We start from the raw sequence: 20,978 nt of genomic DNA, 5'->3' as shown, positions 1-20,978 counted from the left end.
TAATACATAATATTCTTAAAAACGAGGTTTTGCATTTTACTTTGTTCTATCATAAAATAAATATATGGTGCCATTTTTCTTTATATTAAAATAAATTTCATTCCTGTAAATGGAGTATGTTTTCTATTTCCAAGACCAAGCTTGTGCCCGTGTCCTTGGTTTTAAATGTTCCGCACAATTTCTCTTTCTCTATGAGGGTTCCTTTCAAAAGGAAATGTAATTTCTGTGTGCTCGAGCTGCAGTGACTTGGAGGCTTTACTGGCTAAGCAAGGCCATCAGCTCTGAGACCTCATCCTGCCTGAGGAGGCCAGGATTTTCTTCTTAACCCTTTTTTAGACTTGACTATTGCTTCTCTTATGTCCTCTGAGCTAATTCATGTTTGTTTTATTTCCTTGAAGTTGTTACATAGATGACCCTGTGAATGTTGTCTATAAGGCGGTACTTAGGGACTCACTGAACAGCTTCACTTTATCTTTAGTACTTTGTAGTTCTTTGTAGAAACCTACAAAGTAGGTTTCTTTTTCTTGTCAGCATTTCAGGTTATTATCTTTTAGTTTGATTAAACAATACATTGCTTGTGTTGTTTAATTCCAGTCTCAAGATCATTGGTAGTATTCCAACTGAAGTAGAATTTTTACACAACTTCGGAGGGTATCAGGAAGAATCTTCTTTGTATTGACTGAAAGACCTTCTTCTGACAGCCACAGTTTGAACGTGAATGGCTGTCAGGATTAAATAACCTTCCTAGAGATTTGTCAGTTGGTAAAATACTGTCCAGAGACCTAGAAAGAAACTTGTGTGACCTATTTCTCAGAGAGGAATGTGAGAAAGGAGAGAGACTTTAGTAATTAGCCACCGTGTGCAGAGGATATGACCTCTGAGACCTCTCCGCTTCTCAGATGTTAGTTGTCCTAATCTGCGAGCATCCATGGCACTGGGTGCAGTGGCTTGTACAGCACTTAGTACCTTCATTATCAGCTTGTTCGTGTCTCCCTCCCACTCTAGACCGTCACTGTTTCAGGCAGTGACTGGGCCTTATTCACATTTAGTATTTAAGTTTGTGGAACATAGTAGATGTTTCATGTTTGTTGATAGAATCAACAATCAACCAATGTTTGTCGATAGTAAATGTTTGTTGATAGAATCACTCCAGTTGATTTGATTTGGGGTTTTCTGTATTGATTCAAGTTAGAATTTATATACTAGTTTAAATAAAACTATTTGTTAAGGTCAGATAATGAGTAAAGCAACACAGTGAAAATCTTCTATAGTCAGAAGAACTGTATGGCACCCAAAAATGACAAGACATATTCTCCTCAGAGAGTTTATGGTTTAGTGGTGTTCACCTACGTACCAAGAAAAGGTAAATAAAGGCAGCTGCTGAAGCTTCACTGAGTTGAAGCTAAACAGGAATTTGTCGCGTTATGTTGTAGCAGTGCTTTCTGGCTTGGGCACATGAGTAGAGAAAGCTGCCGGTGGGGATGATTGAGGGATGTGGGGTGGTCACTGGCTAGAGAGAGAATGGGGCGGGCCAGCTGGACGTGCCCTGAAGCCTCCAGAGGACGGGGCTTCATGGTTGGTAGCAGGTTTAGACGAGTTTAAGAAGGGGGCAGAGTTCTAAGGACACACTCACTTGGGATTTTAGCAGATCACTTCAAACATTTCAAGCATTTGAAAGAAGTATTTTAAAGTAGTATGAATGAGGCTCTTTTTGGAGATGGGCTTTTCAATATTTTAGATATTTCTCACTTAATAAAATGCTGGTTTTTTGAGCAGAAATAGAATTTTATCTTCTTTGACTATTTTAATAAAATCATATCTGTCTTTTCATTCAGTAATTTTCAAGTTGGTAGCACCCACAGAAGGATCACTAGAATGGAATATTCTTGAAGTTAAGCGCCTCCTTGATCACCAGGATAATATTCTCTCATTGGTTAATGTCAATGGTAAGCTCATTGTGTACGTGTTTGTATTATGTAAAATTTTGTACTTGTTAACATAACCTGTTCTGAACTTCAGTCTTGTTTTGTTCTAGGATTCTAGAATTACCGTCATTAAAATAGTGTTTTAGATTAGTAGGGATTCTCGGTCCCTTATAATTTGAGGTTAAGCCAATGGAACTGATCAAGTGTCATAGATTGGTAGGTCTAAGATTTAGGCACAAGGAGAAGAACAGAATGGGTCAGAGAAAAGAGATGATGGAGGAGAGCATAATTACCTCAGGCACTCCTGGTAGCTGTGGGATGATTGTCGTTGGCTATAAATTCTGATACTTAGTAGCATTTTGGTATTTTTGGCATATGGTTCTCGCTAGTTAGTTCCTCTTTTGTAGACCAAACAGCACAATATTATGTAGCAAGTTATACACTTAAAGTAGAATGAGCAGGATTCAAGCCCACTGTAATCATGATGGAAGACTTTCAGAGAATAACGCCCAACTAAAGTAAAGGTCTGCAGAAAATGGGTCATTTCTGCACTTCCTCGTGGTTGTGAGTTTTGACTTGCCAGACATCCTGTGTGGCTTCATAATGATTTTACTGAGTATCTCCTGGAGCTGAATCTGACATCAGAGAGGATCGGACATCAGGCAGGATAGGACCACAGACCACAAATTCTGAGATTTAGCTAGTTCACTTGCAAATAAAGTGAGACCTTATCTCATCAGAGCTCTGCTGAGTGATATGTGTTCCGAAGTCAGATGAGAAGACTCCTGGGTGTCTTTAGTTCGATAGTCTGGAGGAGACTATAAGAGGGTCTGTAAGGATGCCATGAATATGATGTGGTGGGAGGGCTGGATGGTACCCCCTGACCTGAGACCTGGCTTGGCTCTTTTGAGCAATACTCTGTATAAACATGAGGCAAAGAGAAAGAGAGGCACAGACAGCACCAAGAGTAGTCGCCATTTGTATGTCATTCAGCCACATTTTCAGATATGTCAGTGAGAATGTCCCTCCCAGCTCCAAAATCCTCGTCTCTAATAGCCATCTTCTTGTACAGCCCAGCTGCAAGTCTTTCCAAGGACCAGATTGTCTATGGCAATAGAAGTAATAATGTTGGGAGTACCCCTTTATTTTTCTCTGGGGGCTCTTTTTCCTCTAGCCGTGGATGGGAGCACAAAGGCGTGTTCTTATTTGGGAGACCCTCTGACACTGAGCCATAAGCTCCAAGGCCCTGGAGCTGCTGAGAGAAGCACAGCAGTGTTCTGGCCTCTTACACTGGTCACGCCTGATTGTCCTGTTTCAGTGGTGAAGCAGTGGTACTGTTGACCCAGCGCAGTTCCTTAAATGGAGGTGATGGGATGTTACCGAAGTAGCCTTAACTTCATTGCACTTCTTTTGCTGTGTGATATGCAGAGAAGCTTATACAACAGTTTAACCAAGAAAGCTTTCTTCAAGTGTTTCTTTGCCAACTATTTAAGGGAAGGAAGATGTAAAGAAAAAAAATTGTAAATGAAGATTTTTTACTTTGTAAACTCCATGACTGTACAATTACAGTACAAATAATAAATAAGCCAAAAGCATATTTAGGAATCCTATATGGACAAGTAGTCTGGTAAAATTTGAAAATATTGTGACAGTCTAATCTGGTACTGTACACAGGCATATCTGCCACGCTGCAGATGTGGGCGATCTTGAAATGATTATGTTGTACAGTTCCTAGCCCCATTCTCAGGCCTGCTTCTTTGTCCCTGCCAATTACCAGTGAAAGATGTGGTCCCAGGGCAACCTTAGAATGGTACAACAGAACTCCCACAAATGTGAATAAAGAATACCAGGTTTGCTAAGAGATCTGAATGCCTGGGCAGAAGGTTTTCTAAGACAGACATACAAGATAACCTTGCTTATCTCTTCTGGCAAAAGGCTCTGGGTGCTGCTGCTTTATTTATTGCTTTGGGCGTTTTGTGCTGACAGCATGGTAGGGTAATCACAAAGTATTAGTACTTGGGAGGGATGGGTAGACAGATGCCACATGCAATTTTCCTACTAAGCGACTTTTGATGCTTACATAGGATGAAAATCCATCCACATATACATCATTGAGGTTGTTTGGTGTGAAACATTTTGAATGACCTGTTTGAGAATATAAATAATTTGCCCAGTGATGAACTGCACTGACTCAGGTAAATGCCAGTATTTTGTTTTTAGTGAAAAAGTCCAGCTGGGCACGAGTACTTTGTTTCTGTTGCATAGCTGAATCACAGACATGTGGAGGATTGAGTCAGAGCAGGCAGCTGGCGGTCTCGGTGGGTTATCTTTGTGATGACACATACAGAGTTGCAATTAGGAAGAATCTCACTCCTCACCTTCTCTAGTTCTTTTGTAGTTTGAGTGAAATTGGAAAGACGAGGGAAGGGGATAGAAAAGAAGGTCATGGAAAGATTAGTTCTGCCTTCACTTTCCCACTATTAAAACTAGAAGCCTATTTCTCTCCACTGACGAGAAATCTACTTATTTCTTCACTGAGCAAATTCTATAGAGTCGGTTAATAAACTGTAGAAATTGGGGCTGGCTTGGTGGCATAGTGGTTAAGTTCACACACTTAGCTTTGGCTGCCCGGGGTTCGCAGGTTTGGATCCTGGGCGCCAACCTACGCACTGCTCATCAAGCCATGCTGAGGTGGCGTCCCACATACAAAATAGAGGAAGGTGGGCAGAGGTGTTAGCTCAGGGCTAGTCTTCCTCAGCAAAAAGAGGAAGATTGGCAACGGATGTTAGCTCAGGGCCAATCTTCCTCACCAAAAAAATAAAATAAAATAAACTATAGAAATTGGACTTGGAAACAAGACAAAATAATGTTTATGTGTATAATTGCTGGTAATTCTTTATTTCTAAGAGATTGTTCATCTAACTAGATGAGATTTCTGTCCTGCTGATTTATTTGATAAATGGAATAATTAAATCACAATTACTCATTTATGTATTCCTAAATTACAAGTAACTGGATGTTTTAATACCACTAATATGGAATAATACCAGGTGATCAAAATAATACCAGGACTCAAAAAATAGCATTTGATGTCTTTTTAAAATGGCTACACATTTATATTTAATTTGATTTTTACAGTCATCCTCATTTAATGCATGAGAAATCCAAGACAGAGAAAGGTTAAATGACTTTCTAAAGACCACATGGCTAGTAGCAGGCAGAGCCAAAATTAGAACTTGACTTTCTAGACTCACAGGGCATTTTTCTCTTCTACCTTACCCTATATGTAAGAATTAAAATAAATTGCGTTTCTTTAAGATAATTTTTAGTCTCAGCAGTTGTACATTTTCTATTAAATATATAATTTGTAAAGTGTCTTAGTTGGCCCACTAATTTCATTATCTTTAAAGGTTTTCAAAACTTATTATTGTACAAGTAATACATAGTCATAGTAGAAAAATGAGAAAATAGTGAGAAATATAAAAAATGTAAAAATGACAATTAAAATTATCCCACTATATGGCATTAAGCACTGGTCTGTATCCTTCTGGATGTTTTTCTGGGCATATGTATGTATGTGTTTGTGTATACATATGGTTTGCTGTTTTGTAACAATATGTCATGAATATATTTCCATATCAATATAAACATACTTTTGCAACTTAATTTTCAATAACAGCATGACTGTTTCATTTTGTGGATGTCTTATTTATTTATTCATCCCCAGTTGGATGTTTGGTTATCTTTAGATTTTTAATATTATGCATAACAACCTGGTTACATGTATCTTTTATGTACTTTCCTCAGGATAAATTCCTAGAAGTGGAATTGTTGGGTCGATCGGTTTACATTTTATAAGGTTATTGATGCATATTACCAAATGTGAAAGGATTGTGCCAGTTTATATTAGGACCTTAGTAGTGCATGAGTGTGCTGATTCTCTATGCTTTTGCCAGCATTGGGTATTTTCCTCTTTGATAATCTTTCCCAGTCTGCAAGTCAATAAGTGGTATCTCGTTGCTTTTAGATTTCTTTGATTATTAAGGGAGTTGAGCACCTCTTCATGTGTTTCCTGTCCATTTCTATTTCTTGTTTTGCCTGTTCAGGTCCTTTACCCATTTTTTCTGCTAGAGTGTTTATCTTGTTCTTAATGATTTCCAAGAACTCCTTATGTATCAAGTATAATAAACCTATTTTGACATCTAAATTGCAAACTTTTCCCCAGCTTTTTGTCATTTAAATGTGTGACTTTTTTGCTAAGCAGCTATTTACTCAGATCTCTTTCCCCACCCCCACCCTGCCGCCTTTAGAGCCTTTTAGCACTCCATATTCATAAAGAAATGCACACCTTTATTTCTTCAGACCTTTAAGTACCTTTAATGTTTTACTCTATTTGAAACTTATTTTGGTATATGTGAAATAATAGAAAATATATATTGATCTCTGCCCCCAGTTCCTGGCACAGAGCTCCTAAAACCCTTGGAATTTTCTGAGTGATAGGAGTGTCTTTTGTTTTAATGAGGCCACTCTTTCTTGGTGAGCTCCTGGATGGGGACTGGTCACCACAAAGACCAAGCTATGATTAGAAGCTTGGAATTTTCAGCCCCACGCCCCATTCTCCAGAGAGAGGAGAGGGGCTAGAAATGGAGTTAATAATTGATCATGCCCATGTAATATAGCCTCCATAAAAATCCCAAAAGTATGGGGTTCGGAGAGCTTCCAGGTTGCCAAACATGTGAGGGTGCTGGGAGAGTGGCACCCTTGGAGAGGGCATTGAAGCTCCAGAACCCTTCCCACATACCTTGCCGTTCTCCATCTGGATGTTCCTCTGTATCCTTTATCATATCCTTTTATAATAAACAGTAAGTAAACTGTTTTCCTGAGTTCCGTGAGCTGCTCTAGCAAATTAATTGAACCCAAGGAAGGGGTGGGAACCCCTGATTTATAGCCAGTTGGTCAGAAGCTCGGGTAACAACCTGGACTTGCAATTGGCATCTGAAGTGTGGGCAGTCTTGGGGGACTCAGCCCTTAACCTGTGGGATCTGACGCTTTCTCCAGGTAGATAGTGTCAGAATTGAGTTAAATTGTAGGACACCACCTAGCTGGTGTCCCAGAATTTCTTGGTGTGGGAAACCACCCCCACCCCCACCCCCGTGTCAGAAATGTTGTGAGCATGCTAGTGGTGTGAGAGTAAAGGAGAAACACAAGAAAAGTGTAGGTTTTCTAAACAGTATGTAATCCACAGTAAGGTTCTTTTATTTTTATTCCCCAAATGCTTAACCAGATTTGAGTTTTGTGTCTGGCTCCCATGTTGGAGAGCTGATCATCTGGGATATCCTGGACTGGACCATGCAGGCCTGTGAACGCAACTTCTGGACACAGCTGGACACCCAACAAGAAATAAAACTCTATCAAAACCCAAATGACATTTCTATTCATCATTTCACATGGGATGAAGAGGTAAAAAAAAAATTGAGAAATATAATATAAATTTACCTTTTTTAATAAACCCATTTTCTAATTTTTTCTAATTTTTAAAATTTAATCTCATGGTAGATATAGAAAAGTATCATTCCCCATGTTCAAATTGTGCTTTAAAATGTTCTGATATTTTTCAAAGATTACACCACTTGCATTAAAAAAGCATTTTAATCTTAGCTCCTATCCTTGAGGCAAGGAAGTGAATAAATGGCCACAGATTTAAAAGCTCTATTGAAATTTTGGGTTGGATTAAATAATCCCATAGGATTTGAGGATAATGCTTAAAATTGTTTTAAGAAACACTTAGGGAAAGAATCCTTTTGAAGATTCTGGTGCATTTCCTAAAGAAGTAAAAGAAATTAAAAATTTCTGGAATGTTTTCCTTTTAGTCTCCTGGCCTCCTGGGGCAGGATAACTGTGGGGGAATTACTGATTTCAGTCCTTTAGGCCTCGGCTGTGATGCTCTTGAAGCACTTCACATCTTTTTTTCCAGTAAGAGATTAGTACCGGTGGATCACTGAATCCTGGCTCTGATCTGAGCATCTCTTCTTTTAGCTTCAGGGGCTCAGAAAATGTGTTTAAAGGGGGTTTACTTTTCTAAAGGTAATCACAAGAAATGTTTGAGATGTAACCTTTAAGGAGAAGGGTCGAGGGAGGCTTTTATTTCACTTTATTTTGTGCCTTTCTATACTGTTTAAATTTTCTAATTGTATGCATGTCATTTTTATTTTAAAATTTCAACAATAGTGTTCTGGATGGGGAGAGTATGGTCCATTTTTTTCTTTGTACCTCTTTTACTTTAAAAACAAAACAGAATAGGATAAAGAACACTAATATACCCAAAGATGAAATTTCTTTATATCCCAACTTTATTTTGAAAAAAAAAATTAAATATATATGATAAAAAACAATAGGATCTCAGGAAATGTGGAAACTAGATTTCTAAGAGTTGTAGCCCTAAAACTTATATGTATTTTTAATTTGGTACCTTTTTCTCACTTTTGTAAAAATTAATGTTTAAAGGGTTTTTTCATTTTGTATTCTTTTTAATCTTAGAAATTTTGATTGATGTTTATTAACTGCTATAAATGCTTGATAAAGCATTGCTGTTTTCCCTAATTTCCTTTCTTTTATGGGGGTTCTTTCCTTCTACAGGAAGCCATTAATTATGGAAGACAGGTGATTGATAGTGACTGTGTTGAGTAAATGCTGCCCAAAAGCTCATTAATTCTCTAGTTGTCTTTATAATTTTCTTCTTTCCTTTCGTAATTTAAGTGGATAAATCACTTAAACTCCGCACAGATTTCCTGATCTCTGGAACTAGTTTCTGGGGATTCTTTGCATTGAATACTGCCCATAGGGCTCTAGATTTTAGCAAGTTGCCTGGCTGTTTTCATTAATGCCCCTGGCACTGGTCCTCAGCTTACATTGCTAAATGCAGAGTACCCGTCCTCAGGGTCCAGGGGATCATTCCAGATTTAGACTCTGTTAAGCCTTGGAGGCATGCTGTGGTCCAGACACTGTAGGTCTGAGTTGAATTTGTGGCCTTTGAGGCCGCAGGAGAAGGGTTCTTGGGTGAAAACAGGGAGGCAATTGTAGGGATTTTTGAGAAGTCTGCCTCGCTGGGTACCTGTTGAATAAGAATTAATGATTCTAAGAGAAGTGCTACCACGAGTCTAGTGACTTGCAGAGTAATTTCAGGAGCTAGGTGCTGTGGTACGAGGAAAGAGCGAGGGACTGCAGGAACACGACCTTGATTCTGGTACCCACTCCACATCTTAATTTTTGGTGTGACTTTAATCTTTTTAATTTTAACTTGCTTATCTGGAAAACGGCAATAATAGTTGCTTTTTTACCTTAATGAGATGTGAGGCTGAAGTAAGATAAATATTGGTGAAAGTACTTTCAAAAGATTAAAGTTGTTTTAGTAAAAAGGTATTTCTAATACATTTGGAGAAATGTTTTTGTGAAGCCCTCGGAGGATCTTAAGACGATAGTGCCACTATAGCATGTACTTTTCTGTATCCTTTGTAGGTCTCTTGATTGCTTAAGATGTGAAGTGCAAGTAATTTTGCTCACATTTTCCAGGCAACAGAAGCTAAGTCATAACCCAAGGATATAGTGTTGTGTGAGTGAAAACCTGGGTTGTACCTCAGCAGCTTCTGCTGCAGGGGCCAATCCACCAGCCAAAACTCCTTTCTCAAGCTGTCATATTTCAGTGAGGAAGGAACTGATGCTAAGGGAAGTAATATACAGAGCTTTCTCTGTATTAGTCGTTGCATCCTTCTACCTTTTAAATGCTCTAAGCTTTCCTTAGAGCTGTGATGGTTTGGGGCTGAAGGCTAGGAATGGGGAAGATAACAATGGCGTTCTGATGTCACACCAGGGCTGGAAATCTGTTACACCAGGTAGTGGTGAGTACTAGTTTTATGCCCATTTCTGAACATTTTTCCCCAGAATGTATTTGCTGCAGTTGGAAGGGGTCTATACGTGTATAACCTTCAAACGAGGCGTGTGATTGCCTGCCAGAAAACCGCACATGACTCCAGTGTCCTGCACATTGCCAGACTCCCCAACAGGTACAAGTCCCGTCCATTCTGCAACATAGGAAAGAAGTGCCTGTTCCCTGGGCACTGGTGTAATTTCTCACGTGGCAAAGTCACCTGGCTCCGTGCCTTGAGCTGCTGTGTTCTTTGGAAATGGAGAATGCCCCATGGCTGTCTCCAGCAGAGGAGTTAGTGGCAGTATATTAGAAAATTTACAAGAAGCAGGGTTCAAATGAATTACATTGAATTTCATTGTAAGAAGAAATACTTTAAGATTTGGTATTTATTTAAAAAGGTAAAAGACTTTTGGGTACTTATGTGCTAATTTTTCTTTTTATGTTTTCCATAAACCCGCCTTTTTGTTGTTGTTGTTTGCTTATGGCCAGGATCAAATGGTAGTCACCTTGTTGTCTAAGGCTGGTAAGTGAGAGCTCTCCTCTCAGGGTAAATCTGGCTGCTGAGTTTCTCGGGATGAAGTTATACGAAGGGAATGGTATTATTTTTTCTGCGGGACACTTTTAGAGTGAAAGGCGCCCTGAGCAGAGATGTAGTGCGCGGGGAAGGGGACTGCTCAGGATATTGTGAAAGTGTAACTCATGCCCTGTTTCCTGAATGCATTGTTGAAAATGGAGAGGATGTATTTACAACATCTGAGCCAGTGTAACAGTATAATGTGTGCCTTTCCTGAAGAGTGCTTTTACTCTGCATTGTAAAGCCATGTGAAATTGTGATTTGATCAGCTCCTGCCAAGAGCTGAATGAATAAAAGCAGTTGAGGGCTCCACTGATTTCTTTCACCGCAAATTTAGCGTTGGCGCTCCATGCTGCTCTGTCTGTCTTTGTATCACCGATTTTCTGTTCTGACAGGCAGTTAATCTCATGCTCAGAAGATGGCAGTGTGCGCATTTGGGAGTTACGAGAAAAACGGCAGCTTACAGCAGAACCTGTACCGACAGGTGTGTATCTTTTCTCAAAAAGGTAGGCTTTCTTCTTTTCTCATGTGAAAGGCAGACTAAAGGCAGTTACGTGTAACCACAAGAATAATATACAGTGTGCTCCAAAGAGACATAAGATGTTTACATGAAGCATATGATAATTGGGCTCTAGGAGTCACATCTTAATATTGCTTTAATGTAGAACTGCCTGTTTATTTCAATTCAGGTCAACTAGGATTTTATTGTTTTGAAGGGAAACTTATTTTCTGGTAATCTGAACAAATGGCCTAATGAAGTAATTATTCATTTATATTGTCTATAATTCTGCCTGATACACAAACATAATTTGTACCATCAGATGTCAAACTAAGGTGTTCTTTCATCCTTGAAGCATTGTCATTAACATTGAACTCAATTTATGGAAAAACACACTTTTGTGTTTATTTCATAATCTCATGAGCTCTTGACTTTCAGGTGTTTGGTTTGAAAAACAAAATCCTGGTTAGTTAGCAACCTTTCCGTAAGAAATCAGAGGCTGGTGCCTCTGGAGTTTCTTCCAGTTATCTGAAGGCGTAGGGTATTGGTTTTGGACACACAGGTCCCCACCGTGTTGACAGATCTGAGTTGTGACTTTTTTGAGACCTGCCATTCAGGCCTTTTACTTCTCTTCTCTTTCGTTCCCAGTGCCTGTCTTTTTATTTATTTATTTTTTTTGTGAGGAAGATCAGCCCTGAGCTAACCATGCCAATCGTCCTCTTTTTGCTGAGGAAGATTGGCCCTGGGCTAACATCCATGCCCATCTTCCTCTACTTTATATGGGACGCCGCCACAGCATGGCTTGACAAGCGGTGCGTTCCTGCACGCCCAGGATCCGAACCTGCGAACCCTCAGGCTGCCGCAACAGAGCGCGTGCACTTAACCACTGTGCCACCGGGCCGGCCCCCCAGTGCCTGTCTTTTTATCATGTTATTACACCCTCACCAGTGGGTGAGTAGGGGCAGTAAAAAGAGATGAGCAACAAACCTGGTTAGGTAAGAGATGAAATGAAGTGACATATTAAAAAAACCCCTAGCACAGTGCCTGGAACCATCCCCTTAGCCCTTGACTAAAATAAGTGCAGAACATCTTTGCATTTAAATTTTCGCTTTTTCTCATATCACTATCATAAGTAAAGAGCACAGTAATTTGGAAATAACAGAAATGATTGTGTTTTTCTAGGTTTTTTTAATATGTGGGGATTTGGAAGAGTGAATAAACAGGCCAGCCAACCTAGTAAAAAGCAGCAAGAAGATGCCACTTCCTGTTCACTGGAGCTCATTGGAGATTTGATTGGACACTCGTCGTCTGTGGAGGTATTGTTTTTAACAGGCATGTAAATGTCCAGGGGATTCCTGCTTTTGCATCTCACTGCTCTTCATTCAGTTGGTCTCAAAAGACCTATACTTGCTCTCTTATCTGTAGGTTTTGCTGAATCTAAACGTGGGATAGGATGGGTTATAGTATGTGCAATTAGGATCTCCCTTTACAGAGATGGGATTTGAGGAAGCAAGGAATACATGTGGCTTCCAAAAAATGGACTTAATCCCTGTTACACAATCTATGAGATAGCGATAGCTGACAGTAAGGACAGTGTGCATGTTTGTTGAATATATATGTGTAACAATAGTGCAGAGAGGGTGCATGGAGGGTTGTGGTTCTATATGTAGATTAAAGCCTTATAGAACCTAATTCCAGGGGCCTTGATCAAATTCACCAACAGAGCGCTGTTTTTATCTCCCTTGGAAGGATGATAATTTGTTAGCTTTAGTGAAACCCAGTGTCTTGATTACCATTATGCATATATGAAAATAGTAGTTGAGAATTATAAGATGCATACAGTTCTAACTTGTAGAAATTCAAATACGTTAATATTTACTATAGGCACCATTGTGTGTAATGAAGGAATGAGATCAGTCAAGATAAGGAGATGATTGGAACTGCTAACAGTATAAGCAGGGCCCTAAGTAATGAATTTCTTAAATTGCTCTCCCCTGTTTCATAGCCAAGGAGGAACAAATTACTTTTCATTTGAAACTACATTTATGCTTAGGAACAGCAGTACCATGCTTGTTATGGAGCATTTCCTAGATTTCAGGCACTAGACACTAGAGTTTACAAAGAGATATAAAATACAATCCTTGCTCTCATGGATCTTATACTTGAGTAGAGAAGGAGGAGACGGACCTAATGAGCTGTTAATCTAGATTGCTTATGATCGACGCAGATGAGTAGCGGGCAGTGAATACTCAGGAATTAGAAGAAAATGGTTAGTGGAAAATATGGGACTTGAGACTTGAACCAAACCATGAAGGTTAGGTAGGATTAACGTAGCCTTGTGACCATAAACTCCCTGATGTTGTGTACTATGTCTCATTCCTCTTTGCTTTTCTCTAACGGGTAGCCCAATTATTTTCATTTTGCTTTGTTTTTCAACTTTGTTTTGCTTGGGTGACTAGAGTGTAGATTGGAGGTGGTGAGGATGGAACGTGGGAGACAGAAGGGCAACGATAGGCTCTTCTTGGTGGCAAGGAGCAGATTGGCTGGGCTGGAGCGCTGGGTCCCTGAGAATAGCCACTAGCAGGAGATGAAACCTGGGAAAGTAGTTGTGGCTCAGATTATGAATGTCCTTGAATGGAAGGCTGAGGTGTTGGGACTTTGTTTTTAAAATAGTACGAATCCATTAAAAGTTTTTAAATGGTGAGGGAAACCTTCATGATGGCACATCTGTCATAATATAGAAGTGTCGGATTCTTAGGAATTTTCCCAAGTGAAAGTGTTGACACTTCAGTGGTGTGGCTTCACTAAGAAAATCTCTGCTCTCTCTTAGGTGCTATCTCCTGAATTTCCTCACTCCTTGTATATTTTCACCCTGATTCTCCATCCCAACCCCTCTACCTGTGTCCTGAATTCTGTCTTTTCCAGCTCCTGAGGAATTTTGCTCCCGTATTTCTCCCCTTCACTCCTATATGATCAGTTAAAGCCTTATCCTGGTGTCTTCAGAAATGTATGTTATTTCGAAGAAAACTCGCATCCTGTTCTTTAACGTTCTCTTTTTCTCCTTTATTTCGCTCTTTCCTCCGAGGAGCTCGTCTTTTTCATGGCTGCATTTATCTCCTCTCTGATATCAACTCTTCACTCCACAGTGTCCATGCTGCCTTCTCATCAACACTCCACTTTCCTATTCCTGGCTTCCAGCCTGTTCCTTCCCTAGGCATGACCTTCCCTTCATTTGGAGAGTTTTATGAAGTTATTTGACGCTTTCTCTGACAATTTCAGTTATTATTGATCTATATCCCCTTTTTCTGAATTTCTGTGGCAAATCATAGTCTGAGCTACATTATTTAGTACCTCAGTACATAGTCTTTAATTGATGTTCTAATTGTTTCAACTATGATTTGGTTTTCACAACTGACTTACAACCTTCTTGAGGGTAGGGCCCATAGGCATATAGATGACACTCAGTAAATGCTTATGGATTGATAGATTATATCTCCTTTTACATAGAGAGCTGAAGCCAGTGTTCATGTTGGAGAATTTGGAATTGAGACGTTTTATTGGTAGCCATTTGTGTGTAAATAATGAAGCAGGCATAAATGGTTACGTAAAGCAGGTCTAGCAGGACTTCTGACAAAAATCTTATAACCGATACTTGAAGAATTACATTGTTCAGAAGATACTTTGGGAATTCATGAACTTTACAAAAATAGCTTATTTATTATTCTGCAGGTGAGCAGTATTAACAAAATTCTGAGTATTAAAATACTAGATATTGGTCTGGTATTTATATTTTTTAGTATTTGTGTATTTGTATGTGACTGTTACCGACAAACACTTAAAAATAAAATTTCTCATGGAAAATGATACGGAGTTTTACATTCAGGTCCAAAGAAGTCTTCAAGGTACAAATCTTACAAGCACACGTTAATCTAGAATCAGCCTCTTCTCTTCTCCTTGAAGTTCCTATGATGAGTAGTTTTAAATTTCTTTACAGATGTTTCTGTACTTTGAAGATCATGGACTAGTGACATGCTCTGCTGATCATCTCATTATTTTGTGGAAAAATGGAGAACGAGAATCTGGATTGCGCAGCTTAAAATTATTTCAAAAATTAGAGGAGAATGGTGACTTATATCTTACTGTCTAGTTTAAGGAACTCGGAATACATGTGCATGAACCCTGAAGATCAAATATAGGGTAATACTCTTAAAACTATTAACATATTGGTCACTTAAATTTGTAATGTATTTTTTTTCTTGTCACTCCATAAAATTTGATTGTTTGAATTCTTTTTTGTGGGCTTGCAAACCAGCAACAAGTTGCTTCTCGGGTATTAGCACATCCACCAAAGAATATACCACAAGTTTTTCATTTGACTTTTCACACAGCAGTAACCTGAACCCACTGAGGAAATGGGTCTAATTTCAGCAGTGAATTTTCAGAAAGTGAAGTTTTCAGATCATAGCACAAATATCTGTTGATACAGAATTAAATTATACCATCACGTCCTTACAATTTATTAAAAATTCTACACCAGAAATTGTATGAACTTATGTTTAATGAGAGGAATAGTACTCAGAATCTCTCGCTTTATTTAGTATAGTTTTGTTGCCTCTAATTAAATTCTTATTCATCACCAGAAATTAGATTTTTTAAAAGTTACATGTAGTTTCTTTCATTTAGCCTTTTTGGATTTTGAAATACCTAACTTTGTTCTCCAAAATGAATATTTTAACTGCACCTCTTCATTCTTTTAAAAATTTATTTAAGGAACCTGCTTTTAAGGAAATAAATATGCATGATAATTATAGAGGATATTTTGAGAGAAAAATGAAGAACAGGCAGGATGTTGTAGCATATCTTGAATTTAAACCTTGAGATCTCCAGAAAACTGACCCTTGCCTGCAGGAAATGAAGAGTGTATAATAATTGCGCTCTGTGCTCCTGTTGGAGCAGGGAGTGCCATGTTTTGAGCTTCTGAATTTGACCCTAGACCCTGTGAGGAGACAGAACTAGAGATAACAGTAAAGTTGTGGCATTCATTAGAAGTTTTTCTATTTTTGGTTTTCTTTAGAGCCCCTTTGATTAAGAATTCTTGTGATAAACTGAAATATATCCTTTCTCTTACAAATCCCCCTGGTCTTTAGTAACTAATTATCAAGGTTCTGTAAAGCAAACTCGAATCTCTCCCTGTTCAACTACAACTTTTTTTTGGTGCCAGCTACAGTCATGTACCACATAAGGACGTTTCGGTCAACGATGGACTGCACGTATGATGGTGGTCCCATAAGATTAGTACCATAGAGCCTAGGTGTGTAGTAGCTATACCATCTAGGTTTGCGTAAGTACACGCTATGATGTTGGTACATCGCCTAACGATATGTTTCTCAGAACTCACCCCATCGTTAAGTGACACATGACTGTAATATGTCATTTTTTATTTTTAGTGCTAGCTACTAAAATCTCTATAAACTCAAATCAGTAGGAATCCTGTGAGGTTGTATTTCTTTTCCCAGCGTGCATTGGCCTGAACAGCTATTGGCTACATGGGTACTAGACTAGCAGCTGCCCCTCCTGTATGCCAGGGATGAGAGCTGGATAAGGAGTTACAGAGACTGCGCCCACAAGTTCCTAATTCATCTTAGCATTGACTCAAATACGAAATGCTTCAGAAAGCCTTCATTAGGTAGTTTCTTGCAGTGACCACTGAAATTTAATCATCTTCATCACCTCACCAGCCTTCTAACAGAGCACTCTTTCATTTTTATTCTTTAGTACCAAAGGGAGAAAAAGCGTTGCACACGTTAAAAAATGGGTGGGTTTAATTGTGGAATTATTCTTAAATTTAAACTGCTGATGAAAGAATCTTTCACTCAAGAATCAGTAAGTGCCAGGTGACTGATGTGTCAGAGACTGGTCCTTCTCAAAGAACACTTTCTGCAGATTTGTTTGTTCACCACACACACCCTTCATGGAATCTTTATCATTTGTTGTTTTGACTAGTTTTACCTTTGATAGTTGCTTCCACAACTACCTACAAAGACTGGAAGAACTAAGGTCATCTATGCCAGACCAACGCCATAATGTTATAAACGAGGAAACGAGACCCAGTCTGGTAAGGCCTTGCAGTTAGTTAGCTCTCTTCTCATTCACATCATTGAGCAGCTTTAAAAACAGAAACCAGAGAGGACTGGATCAAGAGAGGCGGCTTATATGACTACCACCCGAGGAAAACCAGATAATGCTCACAGTCATTATTTCTGTTTTAATTCACCATGAAAATAATAGCTTTATGGAGAAATAGATTAAAATTTATGTTACTACGATTAAAGAATAGAAGAATATGAAGAGGAAAATCAGCACTGCCTTTTAGCCAACAAATTGTTGTTTGTTTTCCTGGCATATTTGAGGAGCCCCACAGAGGCAGCTTTCTAATCTTTCTTCCTGACCTTGGAGCATGGGGAGCATCCCTAAACCAGGCAGCGTGCCTTCTGATCTGAGAGCATCAGATTGTTGATCACTTCTGTTAAGTGTCTCAGAGGCATTTTCAGGTTTTAATTTTCCCCTATGGATGGACTTTCCCCCATTACTAGCTAGCTTTTCTTTGGAAATTCTATATTAGGTCATGAGTTTGTCAAGTTGTTTTCTTGAATTGCATGAGACATATTCAATGAATTATATAAGGAATTCATAGATTTTTAACTGTTTTAGTTCCAGATCTCTTCTGGGTATTTTGTGACAGTAATCTATTTCCATGGAGTGATACAAACCACAGGTGAGTTTTGGGAGCAAATATTACCCTCAGTACCACTGTCAATCCCTCTGGTATTGCACTTTAGTTGGTTCTCCTCCCTGAGTAACTCTCCAAACCATTCACTGGACTTGGTGGTTTTTGCTTTCATGAATGCCCTAAGGTCAGAGAGATGGAGAAAAACAGCAAGATAGGAGATTTTAGTAGGGGCTCAGACTTGATGGCTGCTCAGTTCTTGTATGTAAAACTTTCAATTTAGAAGAATTGTAATTGAGATCAACATATATTATGTGCATTTTTTCCATTTCCCTAGCTTGGCTTTCAATGCTATTATATTTGCAACACCAGAAGTAACACTGTGTAGTGTGCCTTGTCATTTTTATTTAAAAGTACCCTCATTACCTCCTTCTCCAGCTGTATTCACATAACACAATCAAGAACCTAAACTTCAAGGGCATTCTGTCATCCCTTCCTTTCATCTGTCTCAAGTTGAGTGGTTCTGGTTGAACTGATGCGGCTTGTTGGCCCATAAGACTAACCAGTCCTGACTCTGAAGGCAAGTAAATTTTAAAATCTTAAATTGCAAGTAAAGAATGACTTAGTTAAATTATAGGGTCATTCTAGTCCAGGTAACAATGTTTTATAACTAACTTCTTCTGGTTAAGTAGTAGTAACAATGTGACTTCTCTCTGTCTTAGACAGTACTGCATTTTCCTAAACTAATATGGCTCCCCTCAACACAGAATGTTTTAGTAAACAACTTGGTAAAAGAGGCAATTATAATAATTTATACCCATCTGATACACATACCATCTGAAAGACTATGTTCTAATAAATTGACTGGTTGGAGGAATGCACTATTTAGTTAGCAGTTCAGTAGAAGATTCCACCATAGTAGGTTACACTGATCAAGAGCAGAGCTGTGCTAAAGCTCGAGCACGTGGCAGTCTTAAAGCATTTAACATTTTAGTTAATATGAAATCAGTTTGACATTACACTGAGTAAGCTGTAACGTTCATATAGAAAATGTCAGACATCTCATAAATGTTACTTACCAAATGGAACTGAAGGCGAGACGGTCAGGAAAAGCCTGTCCTTGCCTCAAGCAAGCTTCTGAAGCTTAGGCAAATTATTTAGCTCCTTAAAATGGTATTCTGACATCCTGAATTTAATGTGTCCTGAAAACAAAGTGTGTGACTCACGAAATAAAGGACACTAAACCGAAATTTTGAAATTATGAAAAATTTAGGCCAAAGAGGTAAAATAAAAACAGCTGTTGGGAATGAAAAATGGCTGTAGGAATTTAGTTACAAGTACTTCACAAAAACATTTTCATCACATTTACATAATGCAGCATTACAATACAAAGCTAGCTGCTGACCTGAGCAAGCAAGTTCTCTTAGCATCTAACAAAAATAATTTAGATACATTTCTTTGCATGGAATTAGCATATATGTTTCAATTTTTTGGTACAAAATATAGAAAAAACATTGGCACATTATGTAGTGATAAGTCATTTTTTTTTACTTCCCATGTACTAGTTTCAAGTGTTCTGCATTCCAATTTTCATTTGAAAAAAGTAAGTACTGATTCAATTAATTCGGTCTGTGTATACCTCTTAAAAATGCAGATTGGAGTACAGAGAATTTGAAACGAAAATGAAGATATTTTGTTTACTGAGTTTCTAATATTTATACTACATAGAGAAGGGTTGGTTGGTAAGAGGAAGGAAGAAAAGAAAAAAGGAAAATCTCAAGTCTGACTTTATGTGGATCACAGAAAGTTGTGAAAAGAGTTGTATAAAAATATGCACTTGTGCTTTAGAAGCTTTTAGCATACAATTAATAGCTTAAAATAGTATTTACTGCTTCCCCATATGCCTATTTTCTGATATATTTACACATCTTGCAGTCTTTTTTTTTTTAACATCATTAAAGCAAAATGGCATGATCTCAAATATAGATAGGTTAAAACATCTGAAACTCCCCCGTCCCCTCCCCGATATATACGTATAGAGGGTAGATGGCACAACATACTCCATGGACTTGTGCCCAGAAAATTTAGATTGCTTTAATAAAAATTTTAAACAGCAAATGTATATAAATTTTATCTTTTTAAAAAAAGCTTGTCCAAGGGCATTCAGATTTAATGGCTTTTATATAATACTCACTATAGTACCTCGTGACTGCCTCTATAAACCAGAAATAAGGGAAGCTCATGGATTCCCCCAAAACAAGATGTCCCTCCCTTCCCCATCATGGGTGGCTTTCTTTACGATGAATCCCTTTTACAGGAAAGAGGGCTACACAGGCTGCTCCCAGTCTAGAGAAGGCACTCACCAGGCCAAGGCTGTGTTTTAAATTGGGTGTCACACTATACATCAGAAGAACCACCTAGCCATTGAGGTGAAGCTAACTAATTTATCAGTAATTTGGTCCCGGTTGTTTTGCTCATTTTGTATGATTTTTTTTCTTAGATATTCTTATGAATCCTTCAGACATACTCTTGAGGAAAATAGTCAAGTTAAACAGTGACGGTGACTTTTATGATAAGAGATGAGGTGAACACTAGCTAAGCTACTTGGTTGTCATCCAGAGAGATGAGCTCAGAGGCACCAAGTCTTGCCGCTGTGTCCTGCTAGTTACAGTGAATCAGCTCCATGGTTTGGCGAGGGTACAGAGGATGACAGCAGGGCCAAGGATTGTGCCTTGTGTTTGTTCTGCCACTAAGTGATTGTTCAAAAGAACGTATATTTTTCTTCATGGAACATAACTTTCTAAAAATGAAATTTGGGGACTTGAATGATTCAAAGTCCAATGTTAAACATTAGCTCCTTAACCTATCCCTGCCATTCTCATGATGAAGGAAAGCCTCTTGACACTACTGTGCTTCCCGGTGCCTCTGCAGATCAAGAGCTCCCCTTCTCTGTCTTGGCTTTAGCTGTCAGATGGAAGCCTCAGACTTTTGCACTTGAGGTCATCTAACGTCTTCCAGTGCTTGTAGTTATCGGCCAGATGTTGCATCAGGGCTGGCAGATGTGCAAAGGCTGCAAAGACATGAAAGAATCAAAGGAAGCCTGTTAAGTTAGGACCCCAGGAGCACTTACAAGCCTGGGGCTCTGTGGGACAAATTTGGGATCAGAACTGGAGGAGAGCTACCCTAGGTTAGGCCTTAGGCTGCAAGTGAACACACAGGCATGAGAAGGGTATGTCCCTAAATGCTAGTTTCTGAAATACAAACAGGTCTTTTTAATTAAAAATTGAAAAGCCTTTTATCAGTGGCATCTAAAAAGAATCTGTGATTCA

The 20,978-nt window shown here is 38.7% G+C and overlaps 2 protein-coding genes across 8 annotated transcripts in view; one reads left to right on the top strand and one right to left on the bottom strand.

Moving 5' to 3' along the window:
• WDR41 (WD repeat domain 41) overlaps positions 1-15,208 on the top strand; it is a 43,621-nt gene extending 28,413 nt beyond the window's left edge. The window contains exons 8-13 of the mRNA XM_058566978.1: positions 1,836-1,946; positions 7,210-7,385; positions 9,864-9,985; positions 10,819-10,907; positions 12,105-12,238; positions 14,917-15,208. Coding sequence (XP_058422961.1) covers positions 1,836-1,946; positions 7,210-7,385; positions 9,864-9,985; positions 10,819-10,907; positions 12,105-12,238; positions 14,917-15,069 — 785 coding nt within the window. The 3' untranslated portion in view covers positions 15,070-15,208. The remainder of the gene's footprint in view (positions 1-1,835; positions 1,947-7,209; positions 7,386-9,863; positions 9,986-10,818; positions 10,908-12,104; positions 12,239-14,916) is intronic.
• Positions 15,209-15,425: 217 nt separating this feature from the next.
• PDE8B (phosphodiesterase 8B) overlaps positions 15,426-20,978 on the bottom strand; it is a 203,781-nt gene continuing 198,228 nt past the window's right edge. For 4 of the 7 annotated variants that reach the window (XM_058566465.1, XM_058566640.1, XM_058566553.1 and 1 more), the window contains exon 22: positions 15,426-20,719. In XM_058566465.1, coding sequence (XP_058422448.1) covers positions 20,610-20,719 — 110 coding nt within the window. In that variant the 3' untranslated portion in view covers positions 15,426-20,609. The remainder of the gene's footprint in view (positions 20,720-20,978) is intronic. The other 3 variants (XM_058566803.1, XM_058566847.1, XM_058566891.1) reach the window with 1 other exon arrangement.

This window comes from Diceros bicornis, chromosome 1 (assembly GCF_020826845.1).
Source record: "Diceros bicornis minor isolate mBicDic1 chromosome 1, mDicBic1.mat.cur, whole genome shotgun sequence".
Lineage (NCBI taxonomy): Eukaryota > Metazoa > Chordata > Mammalia > Perissodactyla > Rhinocerotidae > Diceros > Diceros bicornis.
This window is presented reverse-complemented; position numbering and strand designations above follow the sequence as displayed.